This window comes from Camellia sinensis, chromosome 7 (assembly GCF_055761805.1).
Source record: "Camellia sinensis isolate YWXY chromosome 7, ASM5576180v1, whole genome shotgun sequence".
In the NCBI taxonomy this organism is placed as follows: Eukaryota; Viridiplantae; Streptophyta; class Magnoliopsida; order Ericales; family Theaceae; genus Camellia; species Camellia sinensis.
In genome coordinates, this window is record NC_138967.1 from 178,682,293 (window position 1) to 178,699,892 (window position 17,600).

General features: G+C 40.7%; 1 protein-coding gene across 1 annotated transcript; it reads left to right on the forward strand.

Moving 5' to 3' along the window:
* Positions 1–15,856: 15,856 nt before the first annotated feature.
* Positions 15,857–17,373, forward strand: LOC145796326 (ubiquitin-like-specific protease ESD4). The gene is made up of 8 exons (XM_082881410.1): positions 15,857–16,009; positions 16,109–16,204; positions 16,279–16,380; positions 16,498–16,635; positions 16,720–16,829; positions 16,930–16,996; positions 17,104–17,200; positions 17,339–17,373. Exons 1-8 carry the CDS (start codon positions 15,926–15,928, stop codon positions 17,371–17,373), a joined length of 729 nt encoding a protein of 242 aa, XP_082737536.1. The 5' UTR covers positions 15,857–15,925.
* Positions 17,374–17,600: the final 227 nt, after the last annotated feature.

The window sequence follows — 17,600 nt, forward strand, 5'->3', positions numbered from 1 at the left end:
ACCCTTAGGTCCCATTTTCTTCAATGATTCAGCAATCATTCCATTTTTTTATGCTAAACATGCATCTAGGTTTATTATGAAGAAAACCTCAACTTTTGTATAATTGCACAAAAGCCCCAAACTTTCACAAAATTACCAAACCAAGCCCAACATCTCAAAATACCAAAATTTAAAGACAAAACCCATAGAGAAGAGTAGGTTATCCCTACCTTGAAGTTTAAGCCAAAAAGGAGATGAAGGCCCGAAGATCAACTTGCTCCAAATCCAAACTTTTTCAGATTAAAACGAAGCTCTCAACACCCTCTATCTTTTTAACAAAGGCCCTAGGCTTGATTCACACTCTAGGGAGATGAAATCTTAGAGAGAGTGTAAGTTTAGAGTGAGAGAGACTCGGATTTAGGTTTTGCTCAAAGAAAAGAGGTGAAAAAGTGATGTTTTAGACGCTGCTGTCCGCTGATATAAAACACGCTCGCTCGAGCGAAGGATTGGTCGCTCGAGCGACCAGACACAGAAAACTCTCGCTCGAGCCAAGAAGTTCTCGATCGAGCGAAGAAAAACCCAGACCGCTCGAGCCACGAAAAGCTCGCTCGAGCCAGAAACTACAACTCTCAGGTCCAGAACCGGGGCAACACTACTCTCGCTCGAGCGACAACCTCCTCGCTCGAGCGAAGGACCAAAATTCTGGGCAGCAACACTTGGTTCCCAAGCACAACCAACCTGTAACAAACCTGCCCAACACATCCCAAAACTCAAAATACAAAGTAAAGAGGATGCAAACTAGAAAATAAACAACTACCAACATTCACGGACACATGTCCGGATCACTGTACAACAAGGGTAAACCCGGGATCGCTATAGAGTGGCCGCTCGAGCGGGGTGTTTTACGCTCGAGCGGGAGACTGGGTTAAAGTCCCGAAATTGTGACTTTTCAAATCACTTTTTGCTTTCTCTTCTCTCTCTTACTTTTCTAAAAATCACCATTGTTGAGCCTCTCACTCTAGACTCTACCTTCTCTCTAGGTTTTGATCTAGTAGGAGTGATTTGCTCATCTTTGGCCTTTACAAAAAAGTTGTTGATCGTCGAGGGCTTCCTTTTGATCTGAAAATTTCGAGGTTTGGAGCATTTTGGTTTTGATCTTCATCTCCTTTGAGGCTCCGGGTTTGAGGTAGGGATATCCTACTCCTCTCTATGGATTTTGTCTTTAAATTTTGGTATTTTGAGATGTTGGGCTTGGTCTAGTAATTTTGTGAAAGTTTGGGGCTTTTGTGTAATTTTACAAAAGTTGGGGTTTTATTCATAATAAACCTAGATGCATGTTTGGCATAGAAAAAAATGGAATGATTGTTGAATCATTGATGAAATTGGGACCTAAGGGTTGAAATAGTAATTATGGAAAATGGCCTAATTACATTGTTTAATTAATTGGGATAATTAATTGGTGAGAAATGAGGAAATGAAATGTAGATTGAATATCCATTGTGCATTTATTTTCTGTTTTAGAAATAACTGTTTTGGGCTATCGGTGGAGGATAGTCGAGATTGTTGTAGACAATGCATGAGGATTAGGTAAACGGAAACTAATCAATGAAGTGTGTCATGGAACTTGACGGTTGATGGAATACATTAATTATATGTACTGAGGGATTGTATATAGAACCATTGTGTTTATATACGTTATGTGTAGAGGAGGAGGTAGGGGATGTACTCCGCGGTTTAGGGGAAGATAGGGGATGTACCTCTAAACCGGATAGCGTTGGGAGAAGATAGGGGATGAACTCCGTAGATACAGCTCATATGCTTGTCTAGAGAAGTGAAGATAGAGCTCATATGCTTATCTTTGTGAAGTGTGGATATAGCTTATATGCTTATCTGTGGATATTGTTGTTATACATATCTGTTGTAGAATGTGGATTAGCTTATATGCTTATCTGAATGTGGGATATAGTTTTTATACATATCTGTGGAAATGATGATAGAGCTAGCATGCTTATCTGTTAAAAAAGGGAAAATGAAAGGTGACCTGGACTCATTAGTCGGTTGACATAAATGTGTGATTTATGTGAATGTATCAGTGTTGACCATCTATCAATTGCTAATATTTTAGTCATTGTTCATGGTTGGTTTAGTGTATTTCTACTGGGCTGTGGCTCACCCTATATGGGAATATCATTTTCAGGTGCAGGTAGCATGCCACCTCCAAGGACATAGCTTGGGAGGCTTGAGGCGGACACAATGTTGTCATTTTACTTTTTGATGTATTGCATGTAAATACAAGCCAAGGGCTTAACGTGTATGAGTTAGTACTCTTTTGATGTAACCAAGTGTTAACTTGGAAAGCTGTAAGCCCGTAGGGCATTTTGGTTATGAGGTTAACATGTAACACTTTTGTAATGAAACACCGATGAATAGAAGAATGTTGTTATTTCATATGTTAATGAATGTTTTATTTGATGGGTTTATTGTTATTATTTTGAGGGCGTTACAACTTGGTATCAGAGCGTACCGGGTTCGAATACTTTGGGTACGTGGGAAGTGATTAGGATCACAATGGGTTTGTCTCGCTTGATAGAGACTTAGATGTAGTATCATATGCTATGTGCTTATTTGATAACATGCTTATGTGACTATGTGGGTATGGGATTTAGTTTCTAGGATGTTGATTGGATCCTTGGGTTTCTGGGAGTCTTGTTGGAAAAGCACTTGATCAATGCTATTTCTAACCAGAACTCTAGTAACGCCTCGGGACTATCATTATCCGGAAATGAAATTCGTAAGTGCTTATGTGTTTATGTGCTTATGTGGAGTGAATTACAGTTGTCCATGCATTAGGACGTGAGTGTTTAGTTTTGGCACATTTGTGAATGTGCTAATGTTCTGTGCTACCTTTATTAGGATGTCAGGACGAGGAAGAGGTGCTAGGCGTGGTAGGCCTGCGAGGCAGGAAGCACCGTTACCGGGGGAGATTCCGGCAGTGCAGGAGGGAGTTGGCCAGGCCAATGTGGCCGAGCCAGTGGGTCAGCAGGCCATGGGTGCCTTGGCTAGAGAGATAGCAGGAGCACTGGGTATTCTTAGAGCTGGGAATCAGGCCGCTGAGGCAGGGCCTTCTTTCTTGAAGAGGGAGTTCTTCCGGTGTAATCCGGATGAGTTTATTGGGGATCCGAAAGAGCCACTGAAGGCTGATGAGTGGCTACAGCAAATGAGTAAAACGTTCGAGATGCTTGGCATTGAGGACGGAGCACTGAAAGTGACCTTAGCATCCTTCCAACTGAAGGGAGATGCGGGTCAATGGTGGAAGTACGAGAAGGCTCGTGTTGGTGGTACTTGGGAGGCGTTTGTAAATGCTTTCCAGGAGAGGTTTTTATCGGCAGTGGCTAGGGAGAAGCTGAGGGATCAGTTTAGCCGGCTTAATCAGCAGGGCTTGTCAGTGGCCGAGTTTGAGGCTACTTTTACCAGTCTGTCCAGGTTTGCACCGGAACTGGTGGCGTCTGAGGAACGCCGTTGCTATGAGTTCGAGCGGAAGCTGAGGCGGGGCCTCAAGTTGAGAGTTGGTGGGTCTTATATCCGAGAGTATAGACACCTAGTAGATGCTGCAGCTCATATGGAGCTTATGATGCAGGAGGAGGATGAGGGGCAGAGAGGCTCCAAGAGGAGCCAGGATAGTCCGGGTGATGGTAAGAGGCAGAGGGGTTCTAACCCTCAGCAGTCACAGGGTGGTGTTGCTAGATCGACCTTCCCAGTGCCGAGTGCAGGCTCCGGGAGAGGTGGTCAGGGAGATTTCACCTGTTACAAGTGTGGCCAGCTGGGTCACAAGGTTTCTGTTTGCCCGCAGAAGGGCGGGGGTCAGAGAGCTGCTTCTTCTTCAGCTAGACCGCAGAGTCAGAGTTCGGGCAGGGGGCAGCCCTTGTCTTGTTATCAGTGTGGACAGCCTGGGCACCTGAAGAGGTTTTGCCCGCAGTTGAGTGCTACTTCGGGAGCGTCAGGTTCTAGGCAGACGCAGGGCTTTCGGCCAGCTCAGTCTGTGCAGGCCTCGAGGGCCAATCCGGGAGCTTCGTCATCCCAGTCTGTGCAGCAGTCGTTTGCTCCGAGAGGTGAGCAGGTAGACCAGGGGCCTACGGGGCGCGTGTATGCTGTTACCGCGCAGGATTTAGTACCAGCTCCATCAGTAGTGAGAGGTACTTTTCTGTTTTGCAACTCGGTTGCTAATGTGTTGATAGACACGGGTGCATCTCATTCTTTTGTATCTGCTGCATTTGCATCTGTTTTGGAATTGGAGTTAGCACAGTTAGCATCTCCTATTTGTGTGGTATCGCCTTTGGGTGGTGAGTTGATCCTGAAACAGGGTGTTAGGGGATGTGATATAGAAGTCGCCGATTATAGGCTTGCTTTTCCGTTTGTTGTCATGCCCATGAAGGGTTTTGATGTTATTTTGGGTATGGACTGGCTATCGTCATACCGGGCTGTTATCGATTGCTACCGCCAGAGGGTCACGTTATGTACCCTGAGCGGGGAGTGGTTCCATTTCTTGGGAGACCGGGTTGGTAGAGTTTTGCCACCGGGGTATGATTCGCGAGGGCGAAGTGAGCTTAGTGGTCTACTCGCTAGCTTTGAGAGTAGAGAGTGTGTTGAGACACAGATTGTGTTGCCGAGGGTGGTTTGTGAGTATTCGGATGTCTTTCCCGAAGATCTTGTTAGTTTGCCACCTCACCGAGAGATAGAGTTCTCTATTGATTTAGTGCCTGGCACGGCGCCGATTTCTATGGCACCTTACCGTTTTGCTCCAGCAGAGTTGGTTGAGTTGAAAGTTCAGCTCCAGGAATTGCTCGATAAGGGCTTTATTCGTCCTAGTGTTTCGCCGTGGGGAGCACCGGTCCTCTTTGTTAAAAAGAAAGATGGTGCCTTGAGATTGTGTATTGACTACCGGAAGTTGAATCGGGCTACGGTTAAGAATAAGTACCCTATGCCCCGTATCGATGATTTGTTTGACCAGTTGAAGGGTTCCCGTTGTTTCTCTAAGATAGATTTGAGATCGGGTTACCACCAGTTGAGGGTCAGGGAAGAGGATATTCTGAAGACGGCATTCCGCACGCGGTATGGCCATTATGAGTTTCTGGTGATGCCATTCGGGCTTACCAATGCACCGGCAGTCTTTATGGACTTGATGAACCGGATTTTCCGGGAGTTCTTAGACCGATTTGTGGTCGTCTTCGTGGACGACATCCTTATCTATTCGCCTTCTGAGAAGGAGCACGAGGAACACTTGAGAGTGGTGCTTGAGTTACTTAGAGCCCATAGGCTGTATGCCAAGTTTGGGAAGTGTGAGTTCTGGCTAAGGGAAGTTAAATTCTTAGGCCACGTGGTATCCGGGGAAGGGGTGTCTGTTGATACATCCAAGGTTGAGGCAGTGCAAGATTGGGCACAGCCTAAGAGCGTGTTCGAGATCCGCAGTTTTCTGGGATTAGCTGGGTATTACCGTCGGTTTGTGAAAGAGTTCTCCAGGCTAGCGTCACCGTTGACTAGACTGACTCGGAAGGGAGTCAAGTTTGTGTGGAGTGAGACTTGTGAAAAGTCGTTCCAAGAGCTGAAAGTTAGATTAACCACCGCTCCGGTGTTAATTATTCCAGAGAGAGGGTTGGGTTATGCGGTTTATTGTGATGCCTCACGAGAGGGTTTGGGTTGTGTGTTGATGCAAGAGGGGAAAGTAGTAGCTTATGGCTCACGTCAGTTGAAAATACACGAGAAGAATTACCCTACTCACGATCTAGAGTTAGCGGCTGTGATCTTTGCCTTGAAAATCTGGAGGCATTACCTTTATGGTGAGAAGTTCGAGGTGTTCTCGGACCATAAGAGTTTGAAGTATCTGTTTACACAGAGAGACTTGAATTTGAGGCAGAGGAGATGGATAGAGTTCATCGAGGATTATGATTTTGAGTTGCATTATCATCCGGGAAAGGCCAATGTCGTGGCCGATGCCCTTAGTAGGAAATCCATTAGTGATGTAGCTAGTATAGCCATCCGGGAATGGGAGATGTTGGGAGCACTTGGTGAGTTTGATTTGCTACTGGGCGAATCTGTTGAGGCTGCGGCCTTGTTTTCTGTTGTTGCACAACCTACACTTGTGATTAGAGTGTTAGAGGCACAGAGAGGTGACCTTGATGTAGAGTCCCTCCGAGAGAAGATCTCCAGCGGGAAAGTTGAGAAGGGTTTGACGGTGTATCCCGACCTGAGTGTGAGATACCGAGACCGTTTGTTTGTACCGGAGTCTTGCCGAGAGGAGGTACTCCGAGAGTTTCACCATTCGCACCTTGCGGTGCATCCGGGAGGTACTAAGATGTATCAGGATTTGGGTCGCCAGTTTTGGTGGCGGGGTATGAAGAGAGATGTGGCGGTTTTCGTATCGAAGTGCCTTACTTGCCAGCAAGTGAAGGCCGAACATCAGAGGCCAGCGGGTTTGTTGCAACCCTTGCCTATTGCCGAGTGGAAGTGGGAGCATATCACTATGGACTTCGTTGTAGGTCTTCCGAGGACTCAGCGGGGTAGTGATGCTATTTGGGTGGTTGTAGACCGGTTGACTAAGTCGGCGCATTTCATTCCTATGCGCGTGAGAGATTCGGTGGATCATCTTGCCGATTTGTATGTTCGGGACGTAGTGAGATTGCACGGGGTCCCAGTGACGATTGTCTCAGATAGAGACCCTCGTTTTACTGCTAGGTTGTGGCAGAGTTTGCAGAGTGCCTTGGGCACTAAGTTGACCTTTAGTACGGCCTATCATCCTCAGACTGATGGACAGTCCGAGCGTACTATTCAGATCCTCGAGGATATGCTTCGGGGTTGTGTCCTGGACTTCAGTGGGACGTGGGAGAGGCACTTACCCTTGGTAGAGTTTGCCTACAACAACAGTTTTCAGTCTAGCATCGGTATGGCACCGTTTGAGGCCTTGTATGGCCGACCGTGTAGGTCTCCAGTTTGTTGGGCCGAGGTGGGTGATGCACCTTTGTTGGGTCCGGAGTTGGTTAGGGAGACGACGGAGAAAGTTGAGCTTATCCGTAGGAGGCTTGTTACAGCCCAGAGTCGGCAAAAGAGTTATGCCGACCGTAGGAGGAGACCTTTGGCGTTTGAGGTAGGTGACCATGTTTTTCTGAAGATATCACCTAGGCGAGGTCTGATGAGGTTTGGGAAGAGTGGGAAGTTATCCCCTCGGTTTATTGGTCCTTTTGAAATCCTTGAGAGGATTGGTGAGGTTGCTTATCGGTTAGCCTTACCGCCGCAGTTGTCCGGGGTGCATGACGTATTTCATGTGAGTATGCTTCGGAAGTATGAGCCAGATCCATCACATGTGCTGGATTGGAGCGATTTAGAGGTAGATGAGGATGCCTCGTATGAGGAGAGACCGGTTCGGGTCTTGGACAGGCGGGATCAGGTCCTGCGTGGCAAGACCATTCCTTTGGTGAAAGTCTTGTGGAAACATCACGGAGTGGAGGAAGCCACTTGGGAACGTGAGTTGGAAGTCCGAGAGAAATATCCGGACTTGTTTGTTGATATGTAATTTTGTGTTTAAATTTTGCATTTTGTTGAACTTAAGAGCTTTTATATATGTCTTAAGTTGTGAAACATTGAAAATGTTTGGTTTATTGGAAGTATGTTTTGGAAACTTGCCTCATATGGAAGTTGATTGTAACATGGTATATGTTGAATATATTGTTGAAATTGGAAAGATAATGCATAATGTGGATGCATGTTAATAATACATATGTTATTTACATATTGTGATATGTCTCTTGTTAAAGGGATGGGATGACCGGTAATGGGTCGAATTGTTGAATGTTAAAATGTAACATTGTTTAAAATGGAGGAAAACTTGTTTTTGAAAACTTGTGTTTAATTTCGGGGACGAAATTCTTTAAGGGGGGGAGGTTATAGCGATCCCGGGTTTACCCTTGTTGTATAGTGATCCAGACTTGTGTCTGTAGATGTTGGTAGTTGACTATTATCTTGTTTGCATCCTCTTTACTTCATATTTGAGTTATGGGATGTGTTGGGTGGGTTTGTTTCAGGTTGGTTGAGTTTAGAAACCAAAACTAGTTGCCCAGATTTTTGGCCTGTCCGCTCGAGCGTAGATGTTGGCGCTCGAGCGGGGAATACATCCATCCAGTATTTGTTGTGCAGTGTTGTACGCTCGAGCGTAGGGTTGGGAGCTCGAGCGGAGGTCTGGTTCTGCAAAAGTGCTGAGCGAGTGCATTCTGCGCTCGAGCGGGAGGTTGGCCGCTCGAGCGTAAGTCTGTGAGTGGCCGCTCGAGCGGGGTGTTTTACGCTCGAGCGGGAGACTGGGTTAAAGTCCCGAAATTGTGACTTTTCAAATCACTTTTTGCTTTCTCTTCTCTCTCTTACTTTTCTAAAAATCACCATTGTTGAGCCTCTCACTCTAGACTCTACCTTCTCTCTAGGTTTTGATCTAGTAGGAGTGATTTGCTCATCTTTGGCCTTTACAAAAAAGTTGTTGATCGTCGAGGGCTTCCTTTTGATCTGAAAATTTCGAGGTTTGGAGCATTTTGGTTTTGATCTTCATCTCCTTTGAGGCTCCGGGTTTGAGGTAGGGATATCCTACTCCTCTCTATGGATTTTGTCTTTAAATTTTGGTATTTTGAGATGTTGGGCTTGGTCTGGTAATTTTGTGAAAGTTTGGGGCTTTTGTGTAATTTTACAAAAGTTGGGGTTTTATTCATAATAAACCTAGATGCATGTTTGGCATAGAAAAAAATGGAATGATTGTTGAATCATTGATGAAATTGGGACCTAAGGGTTGAAATAGTAATTATGGAAAATGGCCTAATTACATTGTTTAATTAATTGGGATAATTAATTGGTGAGAAATGAGGAAATGAAATGTTGATTGAATATCCATTGTGCATTTATTTTCTGTTTTAGAAATAACTGCTTTGGGCTATCGGTGGAGGATAGTCGAGATTGTTGTAGACAATGCATGAGGATTAGGTAAACGGAAACTAATCAATGAAGTGTGTCATGGAACTTGACGGTTGATGGAATACATTAATTATATGTACTGAGGGATTGTATATAGAACCATTGTGTTTATATACGTTATGTGTAGAGGAGGAGGTAGGGGATGTACTCCGCGGTTTAGGGGAAGATAGGGGATGTACCTCTAAACCGGATAGCGTTGGGAGAAGATAGGGGATGAACTCCGTAGATACAGCTCATATGCTTGTCTAGAGAAGTGAAGATAGAGCTCATATGCTTATCTTTGTGAAGTGTGGATATAGCTTATATGCTTATCTGTGGATATTGTTGTTATACATATCTGTTGTAGAATGTGGATTAGCTTATATGCTTATCTGAATGTGGGATATAGTTTTTATACATATCTGTGGAAATGATGATAGAGCTAGCATGCTTATCTGTTAAAAAAGGGAAAATGAAAGGTGACCTGGACTCATTAGTCGGTTGACATAAATGTGTGATTTATGTGAATGTATCAGTGTTGACCATCTATCAATTGCTAATATTTTAGTCATTGTTCATGGTTGGTTTAGTGTATTTCTACTGGGCTGTGGCTCACCCTATATGGGAATATCATTTTCAGGTGCAGGTAGCATGCCACCTCCAAGGACATAGCATGGGAGGCTTGAGGCGGACACAATGTTGTCATTTTACTTTTTGATGTATTGCATGTAAATACAAGCCAAGGGCTTAACGTGTATGAGTTAGTACTCTTTTGATGTAACCAAGTGTTAACTTGGAAAGCTGTAAGCCCGTAGGGCATTTTGGTTATGAGGTTAACATGTAACACTTTTGTAATGAAACACCGATGAATAGAAGAATGTTGTTATTTCATATGTTAATGAATGTTTTATTTGATGGGTTTATTGTTATTATTTTGAGGGCGTTACAGGACTTAGGTTCCGTAGATTCTGTCATTGTATTGTTGTTGTTGTTGTTCCTTATTTGCTCATTTGGACTTATAGGATGTGTTGGGCAGGTTTGTTTCAGGTTGGTTGGGTTTAGAAACCAAGTGTTGCTGTCCAGAATTTTGGGTCTTCGCTCGAGCGAGGAGTTTGTCGCTCGAGCGAGATGTTATTTTTGGTTATTCGCTTGAGCCGGGGTTTGGTAGCTCGAGCGAGAGGTTGCGTCTGATTTGGACCTGTAGCTATGCATTCTTGGCTCGAGCGAGCTTTTCTTCGCTCGAGCGAGTTAGTTCGTTCTTCGCTCGAGCAATAGTTCCTTCGCTCGAGCGTGAGTCTGGTTACGGACCTGAGGGTTTGAGTTCTTCGCTCGATCGAGTTTTCTTTCGCTCGAGCGAGCTTTTGGGTTGTTGGCTCGAGCAAGGTTTTCTTGGCTCGAGCGTATCTTTTCTGTGTCTGGTCGCTCGAGCGACCAAGTCTTCGCTCGAGCGAGCCTGTCAGGTTTAAATAGGCAGCAGCGTGTTTCAGATCTGTTTTTCATACACTTTCATATTCCAAAACCCTAGTTACGAGTTTTCTCTCCCTATACACACCTTCTCTCTTAGATTTGATCCACTTAGGGTGTGTTTCTACCATAGATCCTTCATTAAAAAGATAGAGTGAGTCGAGGGCTTCCATCTAATCTGAACATTTGGCGATTTGGAGCACTTTGGTATTTGGGTATTCATCTCTGTCTTCTCCATTTGGGTTGTTCTCTTCGAGGTAGGGATTTCCTACTCCATTTTATAGGTTTTGTTCTAAGCCTTGGTCTTTTGATATGTTGGGGATACTTTGGTAAATTTTGGGAAAAACCCTAGTTGTATTATTAAATTAATTTGTATAATTAATTCATGGAACTGGGAAAAGATGGTTAAATTCATGGAATTGGGGAATTCATTGATTAAATGGCGTAGTTGGATAATTTGAATCATTTATCTATTGAATTGTTGACAATAGTTATTTTCAGTTTAGAAATAACTGTTTTGGGCTATCGGTGGAGGATAGTCGTGATTGTTGTAGACATTGCATGTGGATTAGGAATAACTGAAACTAATCACAATTGGTTGAGTCATTAATTTTGACTATTGCATTGATACAGAAAATACATGTATTCATTGAGCATTGCATTTGCATACATTGTTTTGTGTGGGAGGAGATAGAGGATGTACTCCACAGTTTAGGGGAAGATACGGGATGGACCTCTAAACCGGATTTTGTTTGGGAGGAGATAGGGGATGGACTCCATTAGCATCACTTTTATGTGTGCTTATCTATATTGAAGTGTTTTATTGATACAACACTAAAATGTGTATCAATCTGGAAGTATGAAGTGTTTTGATTTGAGCTTGAGTCTCATATGTTTGTTGATATTCGAAGGATGTGAACATGATATATGTAATTCACTGTTGTAAGTTTGGCCAGGTTCTGAGCCATGTTGATAAAATTGGAAAGTAAAACATGTGTTAGACAATAGTGTCATGAGACTGTAAAATGAAGTAATTGATTATCTTGGTTAACCATCTGTTGAATGCTATTGCTTTATTCATTGCTTATATGTGGTTTAGTATATTTCTACTGGGCTGTGGCTCACCCTATATGGGAACATCATTTTCAGGTTCAGGTGATAAAATACCTCCAAGGACTTAGCTTGGGAGGGTTTGGCTTCTGGATTATGAAGAAGACTATCTTAGTTAATTGTCTTTATTTATTAGTACATGTAAACATTCAAGCCTAGGGCTTTTCTTGTATTGAGTTAGAACTCATATTTTTGTATCCAAGTGTTGGCTTGGAAAGATGTAAGCCTGTAGGGCATTTAATTTGATGTTATCTGTAATGTTTTCGTTTAGTAATCCTCTGATGAATGAATTAATAAATTGTTTTCTTTGAATAATGCATGTCAATGAAATGTATATAATGGGTTTATTTTGAGGGCGTTACATGACATGTTGGTTTATGTCTTTTAATTTTTTCCCCTCTCCCTTAGTTTTGTGTTTTGGTTGAAATGCTTCATTCCTTATTTTTGGCAGGTAAAAGGAGAGGCCAATACCTCTTACATCTGTGCTTATATTTCGATCGACGGAGTACACTACAGCTATTGACTTCTGGTTTGCTGGTTGTGTTGTTGCTGAACTACTTCTTCGACAGGTACATATTTTTTCCTACAAGGTCCTCTATGCTTCAATATATTTAAATTATATGGTATGCGTGATGGCCAAATTAAAAAGCAAAATATTTATGATATAACTTGTACAGTCACACCCTCATTCATCACAGTTTTTGTATTAAAAAAAAACTAAGACTAAAAGTATAAGGTCAAAGTTAAAAATTGTGACCTTTAACCAATTTTGTAGTAGTGCTCATATATTAGTATTATTTATTATGAATCTAAAGTATCAATGACAGAATAAATATAAATAATAAAATCAAATAATAAGCATAGCATTAATACAAGAGAAGCTCTATTCACAACCCAAGATTCAATTGTGAGTGGCAGTGGGTATAGCAGTATGCAAGGGTCCTTAGTGCATCAAATCTTTAGTTAGTGTATGTATATTACTGAATACAACTGTATCAAATCATTCTCCCATTTTCTAATTTCTTGTATTTTGTATTCTAAAAAACAAATTGCTTTCCTAAACATTTATAATTTTCAAGTGCTTTATGTGGTTCAAGCCATCCCCAAACCCATGCAGAGAATAAAAAAAAAAAATTAGCAAGATAAAATATGGGAAAGTGAACCACAACATAGCTAAAACCAAAGCAAGTAAAACCAGTTAATAAAGATATTCAACCTTCTGACTGTACACCTAAAGTGAGAATTGAAGGAGCAAAGGAGCTATACATAACCATGACATCTTTTTTTATTTTTTTCTACAATAGTCCCAAAAATAAAATAAAAAACAATGTTGTTTTTATTATCAATTCGTATGGTGCCAAAATATTTGGCTCCTTTTTGCGACAAAAAAATTTCCTTACCAAATTACAAATTTTGTCCAAAAAAATTAACTTCTTTAATCTATTTTTTTATGGTAATGTGACCTAAGCTACTGGGGTATCATTTTTTGTTTATGATTAGAATTTTTTTTAGTGTCTTTCCTTTTTACATTGGAAACATAGTCTTTGTTAACTACATTATTATAAAACAAATCCATTCATGTGTGCACGTCGTGCATTTGATGAATGTACTATAACCTTTAAGATTTTTGTTTGTTTGTTTTTTTCCTAATCGAAGATATTATGAGTTTATTTTTCTTGTCTTTCTTTACAAGGAATTCTGATTGAAGCCTAATGGATAGGCCGGCTGATTCTCCAAAGCGCCCGATCACCCCATTCATTTTCTTTTGGTATTTCGTTAATATCTATTTGTATGTAGTTATATATTTTCCATTATACGAATTCTTATATTCATTTTCATATGTTTATAGCCAAGAACAATTAATGGAGTTAAAAAAAACTCAAATGAAAGTAGACGTGAAGGTCAGTGCAACGTATTCTTGTTGTTTGTAGTATTCCTTTTGTACTTGTAAGCTTGTATGTAATTGTTCATATGATTTTATGCATGTAATGTAGGATATTGGGGACAAATGGAATCAACTTCCTGAAGAAGAAAAAAATAAGTATATACAAATGGGAAAGCTGCAATCTGAACAATATGCCCAATTAAAAACTGTGGTCCAACAAAAGCCTCCAAAAGTAAAAATTCAAACCCGGATTGAGCTTACATCAATTTGTAAGATTATTAGAAGGTTGGACAAAGCACAACAACAAGCAGTGAGTGATATGGGGTTTCATGGCATCCTAAGCCTTAGGTGCACGCACATAGAGCATGACTTGTGTCATTGGTTAGTTCAGAACTTTGATCCTTCAACTCATTCATTGAATGTCCACGGTCTTCGAATGCTTCTCACCGTAGAAGATGTTCATGAGTTGATGGGATTACCTTCCAATGGTCTACCTGTGAAGTTAACAGAGTTCGTAGATGAAATTACAAACCTATGTGATGAACTTGCGGGGAAGAATAAATTTGTTCCGTTCACATCTTTGAAATCTTATCTGCTTGAAACAAAAGATGCTGGAACTGAATTTAAAAGGAAATTTGTCTTATACATCATTGGAGCCCTCTTGTGCCCCACCACAAAGGCAAGCGTACACCAACCATTCATTAAAATGGTTAAAAATGTTGAGTCCATCAGTCAATTCAATTGGGCAAAGCACGCCCTTGATTTTCTTGTCGACCGCATTGCTATTGCCAAGGTCAAAGAGCGGTCTGCTATGTGCGGCTATTTGCTTCTTCTAATGGTACTTCCCCTTGATGTGCAATTATTTCATCTATTATTTTTTATTGTATATTGTCTAACACACATTAAAATGACTTCTTTTTTTTAATTTTTTTTCCATGTAGTTATTTTACTTGGAACAATTTGCTCGCAAAAGGGAGTTGGTGGCTACTTCCAACTCCATACCTCGCTTATCCTATTGGGGCAATTCAGAAATTAAGCAGGGTTTGAATCAAATTAAAGCTTTGGGAGGATATTTAAATGTTGAGGTAAATATTTACAACACATGACTTTTTATAATTATAGCTCAATTTACATTACACCTGTGACATTAACAAGTTATTGTATATCTGTGAATAGGTGGCTTTGCCTAACATTGGTGAAAAGTCCAATGCAGTAACTCTTAGCCAGGGAAGAATTGACAAGAATGATGACTCTCGATTGGCTAAAGTTGAGAAACAAGTCATTGAAATTCATGCCCTATTGGTCCAAGGCCACAAGGACACAAGGCAAGATGAGGATGAGAAACATCTAACCAAAGTGGAGAATCAAGTTGAAAAAATTCTTGAGTAGTTAGAAAAACACATGCCAGTTGATGGAGAACAAGTTAAAACACCACCAAGCAAACTACTTGCAGAGCAGCGACTGGTCAAAATGGAGAACCAAGTTGGTCAAATTCTTGAGTTGTTAGAACGACGCATTCCAGTTGATGGTGGACATGTTAAAACACCACCAAGCAAACTACATGAGGAGCATCGAATTGACATTGAAATGGTTGGTCTCGATGATAGTGGTATCGAAAAGGTTGTAGCCAATTCCCTGAAGTTTGTAGATGAGGATGAGATAAGGAATATGAATGACAAAAAACCAATGGAAACTTTGCATTTGAGAAAAACAAAACCAATCCTCACACCACCAAATGCAAAGGCAGTTGCAAAGAAACGAGACAAATTGGTTGGTGGGAAAGCATTAAATAATGAACAACTTTCTATTCCACAAAAGGGGCGATTGCGCGCAAAAAAGAGCGATACAAAGGCAGTCGAAATGAATGCTGTAACAATGTCATCATCATGTAGTGTTGTTCGTGGTCCTCAGACTCGAGGGACCCAGAATTGCATAGCCAGTCAGTGGTTGCGTACACCTTTTGTGAAATTTGATGTAAAGAAGAAAAGACCACAGTTGAAGCCATCGTCAACTGACAACAACGTTGACAATAATATTCACGACAATCTCGATGAAGTAAACTAAATGATTGTGTCTCAAAACATATTTGATATATGTGTAACAAATAGTGTTTGTTTCTTACTTTTCTTTTACTTGTATCAGCTATTTGATAATTTACTTGATCAACTTGGGGGTAATGTTGTTCCTGAAATCCCAAAGGTTTGGCACTAACTATTATAGTATCTTTTGTATATGTGGTTATTTTGCGCTAACATACACTAACCATCTTCATGAACATACACTAACCAAGCTTGACTGGTTTTATGCACTATTCTTCTCAATACCTTTACAAGTCATCTGTGCCTTTGCCAGACCCATTAAATGACTATGACAGTCTCGTTCTACGATATGCATTTGATGAATCTCTTTCAGAAGCGTACAATTTGACTACCTTTAACTTGTTATGTATGAAGTACTATACCTTCTAACTCACATAGTTATCCATGTGCTAGGGAATATCTTGTACGGATGAAACTGCACTACGTGGAAGCACAATCTGCCACGCGGAAGGAATTGTGGTCCTTGAAACCATATCAGTGGATATCCTCGTGTGTAAGACTTTTCTCCTTCTCCTATTTTATTTGCTACCATTCCATCATCCAAGTTACTTTACTTTGCCTATTCATAAATTTCATATATTTTGCACTGCAGATTATAAATCTCATTGTTGTGAAATTGACAAATAAACAAAGGAAAAAGTTTCCAAATAAGGATCACAAGGTTTGGTACTTTCCGACCCATGTATCGGTAAGTATTAGCCATACCTAAAGACTTTTTTTATTTAGGCACAAGTTATTTATATGTTAAAATTGAATATGCAGCAAAAGATTTTGTGTCAACCTTCTGATGACACAATGAAAGATATAGTAGAAGATTATTTTGGAATTTACAGATACACTGGCCCCCTTCATGCTTGTGAGGAGGTAACATGATAAAATACTACTATTACCCAATTTCCAAATTTACCATGCACAATAACATTTGATCCATGTTATGTATTTATTTATTTTTTGCATGTACATTCGACGTTATATTTTTAGATTTACATGCCCTTCAACCATAGGGAAAACCACTGGTTGTGCTTGAACGTAAACATGGAAAAACGGGTTGCCTATCTATTCGACTCCAGCAGATGTATTGACACCGATGAGGATCGAAAAAATCAAGCTACATTATTGGTAATAGAATAACCATTATGATACCCCACTTGTATCCAGTTTTTTGTTTCTTGATCTATGTACCTTACTACCTACCACCAACAGGTACAATCATTGCATAAGCTGCTTCAATATGCGCATGGAGAAGATTACGTTCAAGATGTTAGTTCGTTTGCATTTCAATGGTTGGAAGACATGCCACGCCATGACAACAAGTAATACACTACATTATCGTTCTTGATTTTTAAATAAGCATTAATGTTATAATCTCTAAGTTTGTTGACTCTATTGTTACAACTACACTCATTTCTATAGCTATGATTGTGGTCTTTTCGTCATCAAATATATGCAAGGGAAACCTTTGCCTTCGGGTGTAATCAAGGTACTTACATTTATACCCAACTGTCCACTTATCAGTATCTTATGTTTTATGAAGACTAATTTTATAATGTGTGATGTTTTTACGTACTCACTACTTTTGGCATGTAGTTTGACTATTTACATAGGGCTCGCTTGTTACTTGATCTTGTGATATACAAGCATAATTCAGCTCCTATTGTTGGTGATATCGCGCAATATAAAGCTGGTGATGCTCTATTCTTTTTTATTTTTCATAAGTTCGTACAATCAATGACGTTATCGCATTTCTTAAACTCGTGAACTTTGAGTTTATAACTCAACCTTTGTTATAAAATTATATTCTCAAGTGTGCTACCTTGTGCAGAACTCAGAGCTAGGGGTGAATTGAAATGGAAGTAGAGGCTATACGACTTTTGTGATCCTGAAAGAGGGAAAGATAGTGGATAAGGTTGTGGGAGCGAACAAAGACGACTTTGATTTTAATTGATGTATTTAAAATTTGAACATGAATTGTTTATATTCTTGGGTATGCAATGCATTGTTTTTTTTTATTTTTAATTTGAACATGAATTTTGCTCTCAAGCTTTAGTTTATTTATTAATTTAATATACATCAATTATTAGTTC

Excerpts from the sequence above, each read along its gene's own strand:
- LOC145796326 (XM_082881410.1), top strand. The coding sequence starts at position 15,926 with ATGAAACTGCACTACGTGGAAGCACAATCTGCCACGCGGAAGGAATTG. Across the intron at positions 16,205-16,278 it reads ACTTTCCGACCCATGTATCG|CAAAAGATTTTGTGTCAACC; the intron begins GTAAGTATTAGC and ends TTGAATATGCAG. Across the intron at positions 16,830-16,929 it reads ATGCCACGCCATGACAACAA|CTATGATTGTGGTCTTTTCG; the intron begins GTAATACACTAC and ends TCATTTCTATAG.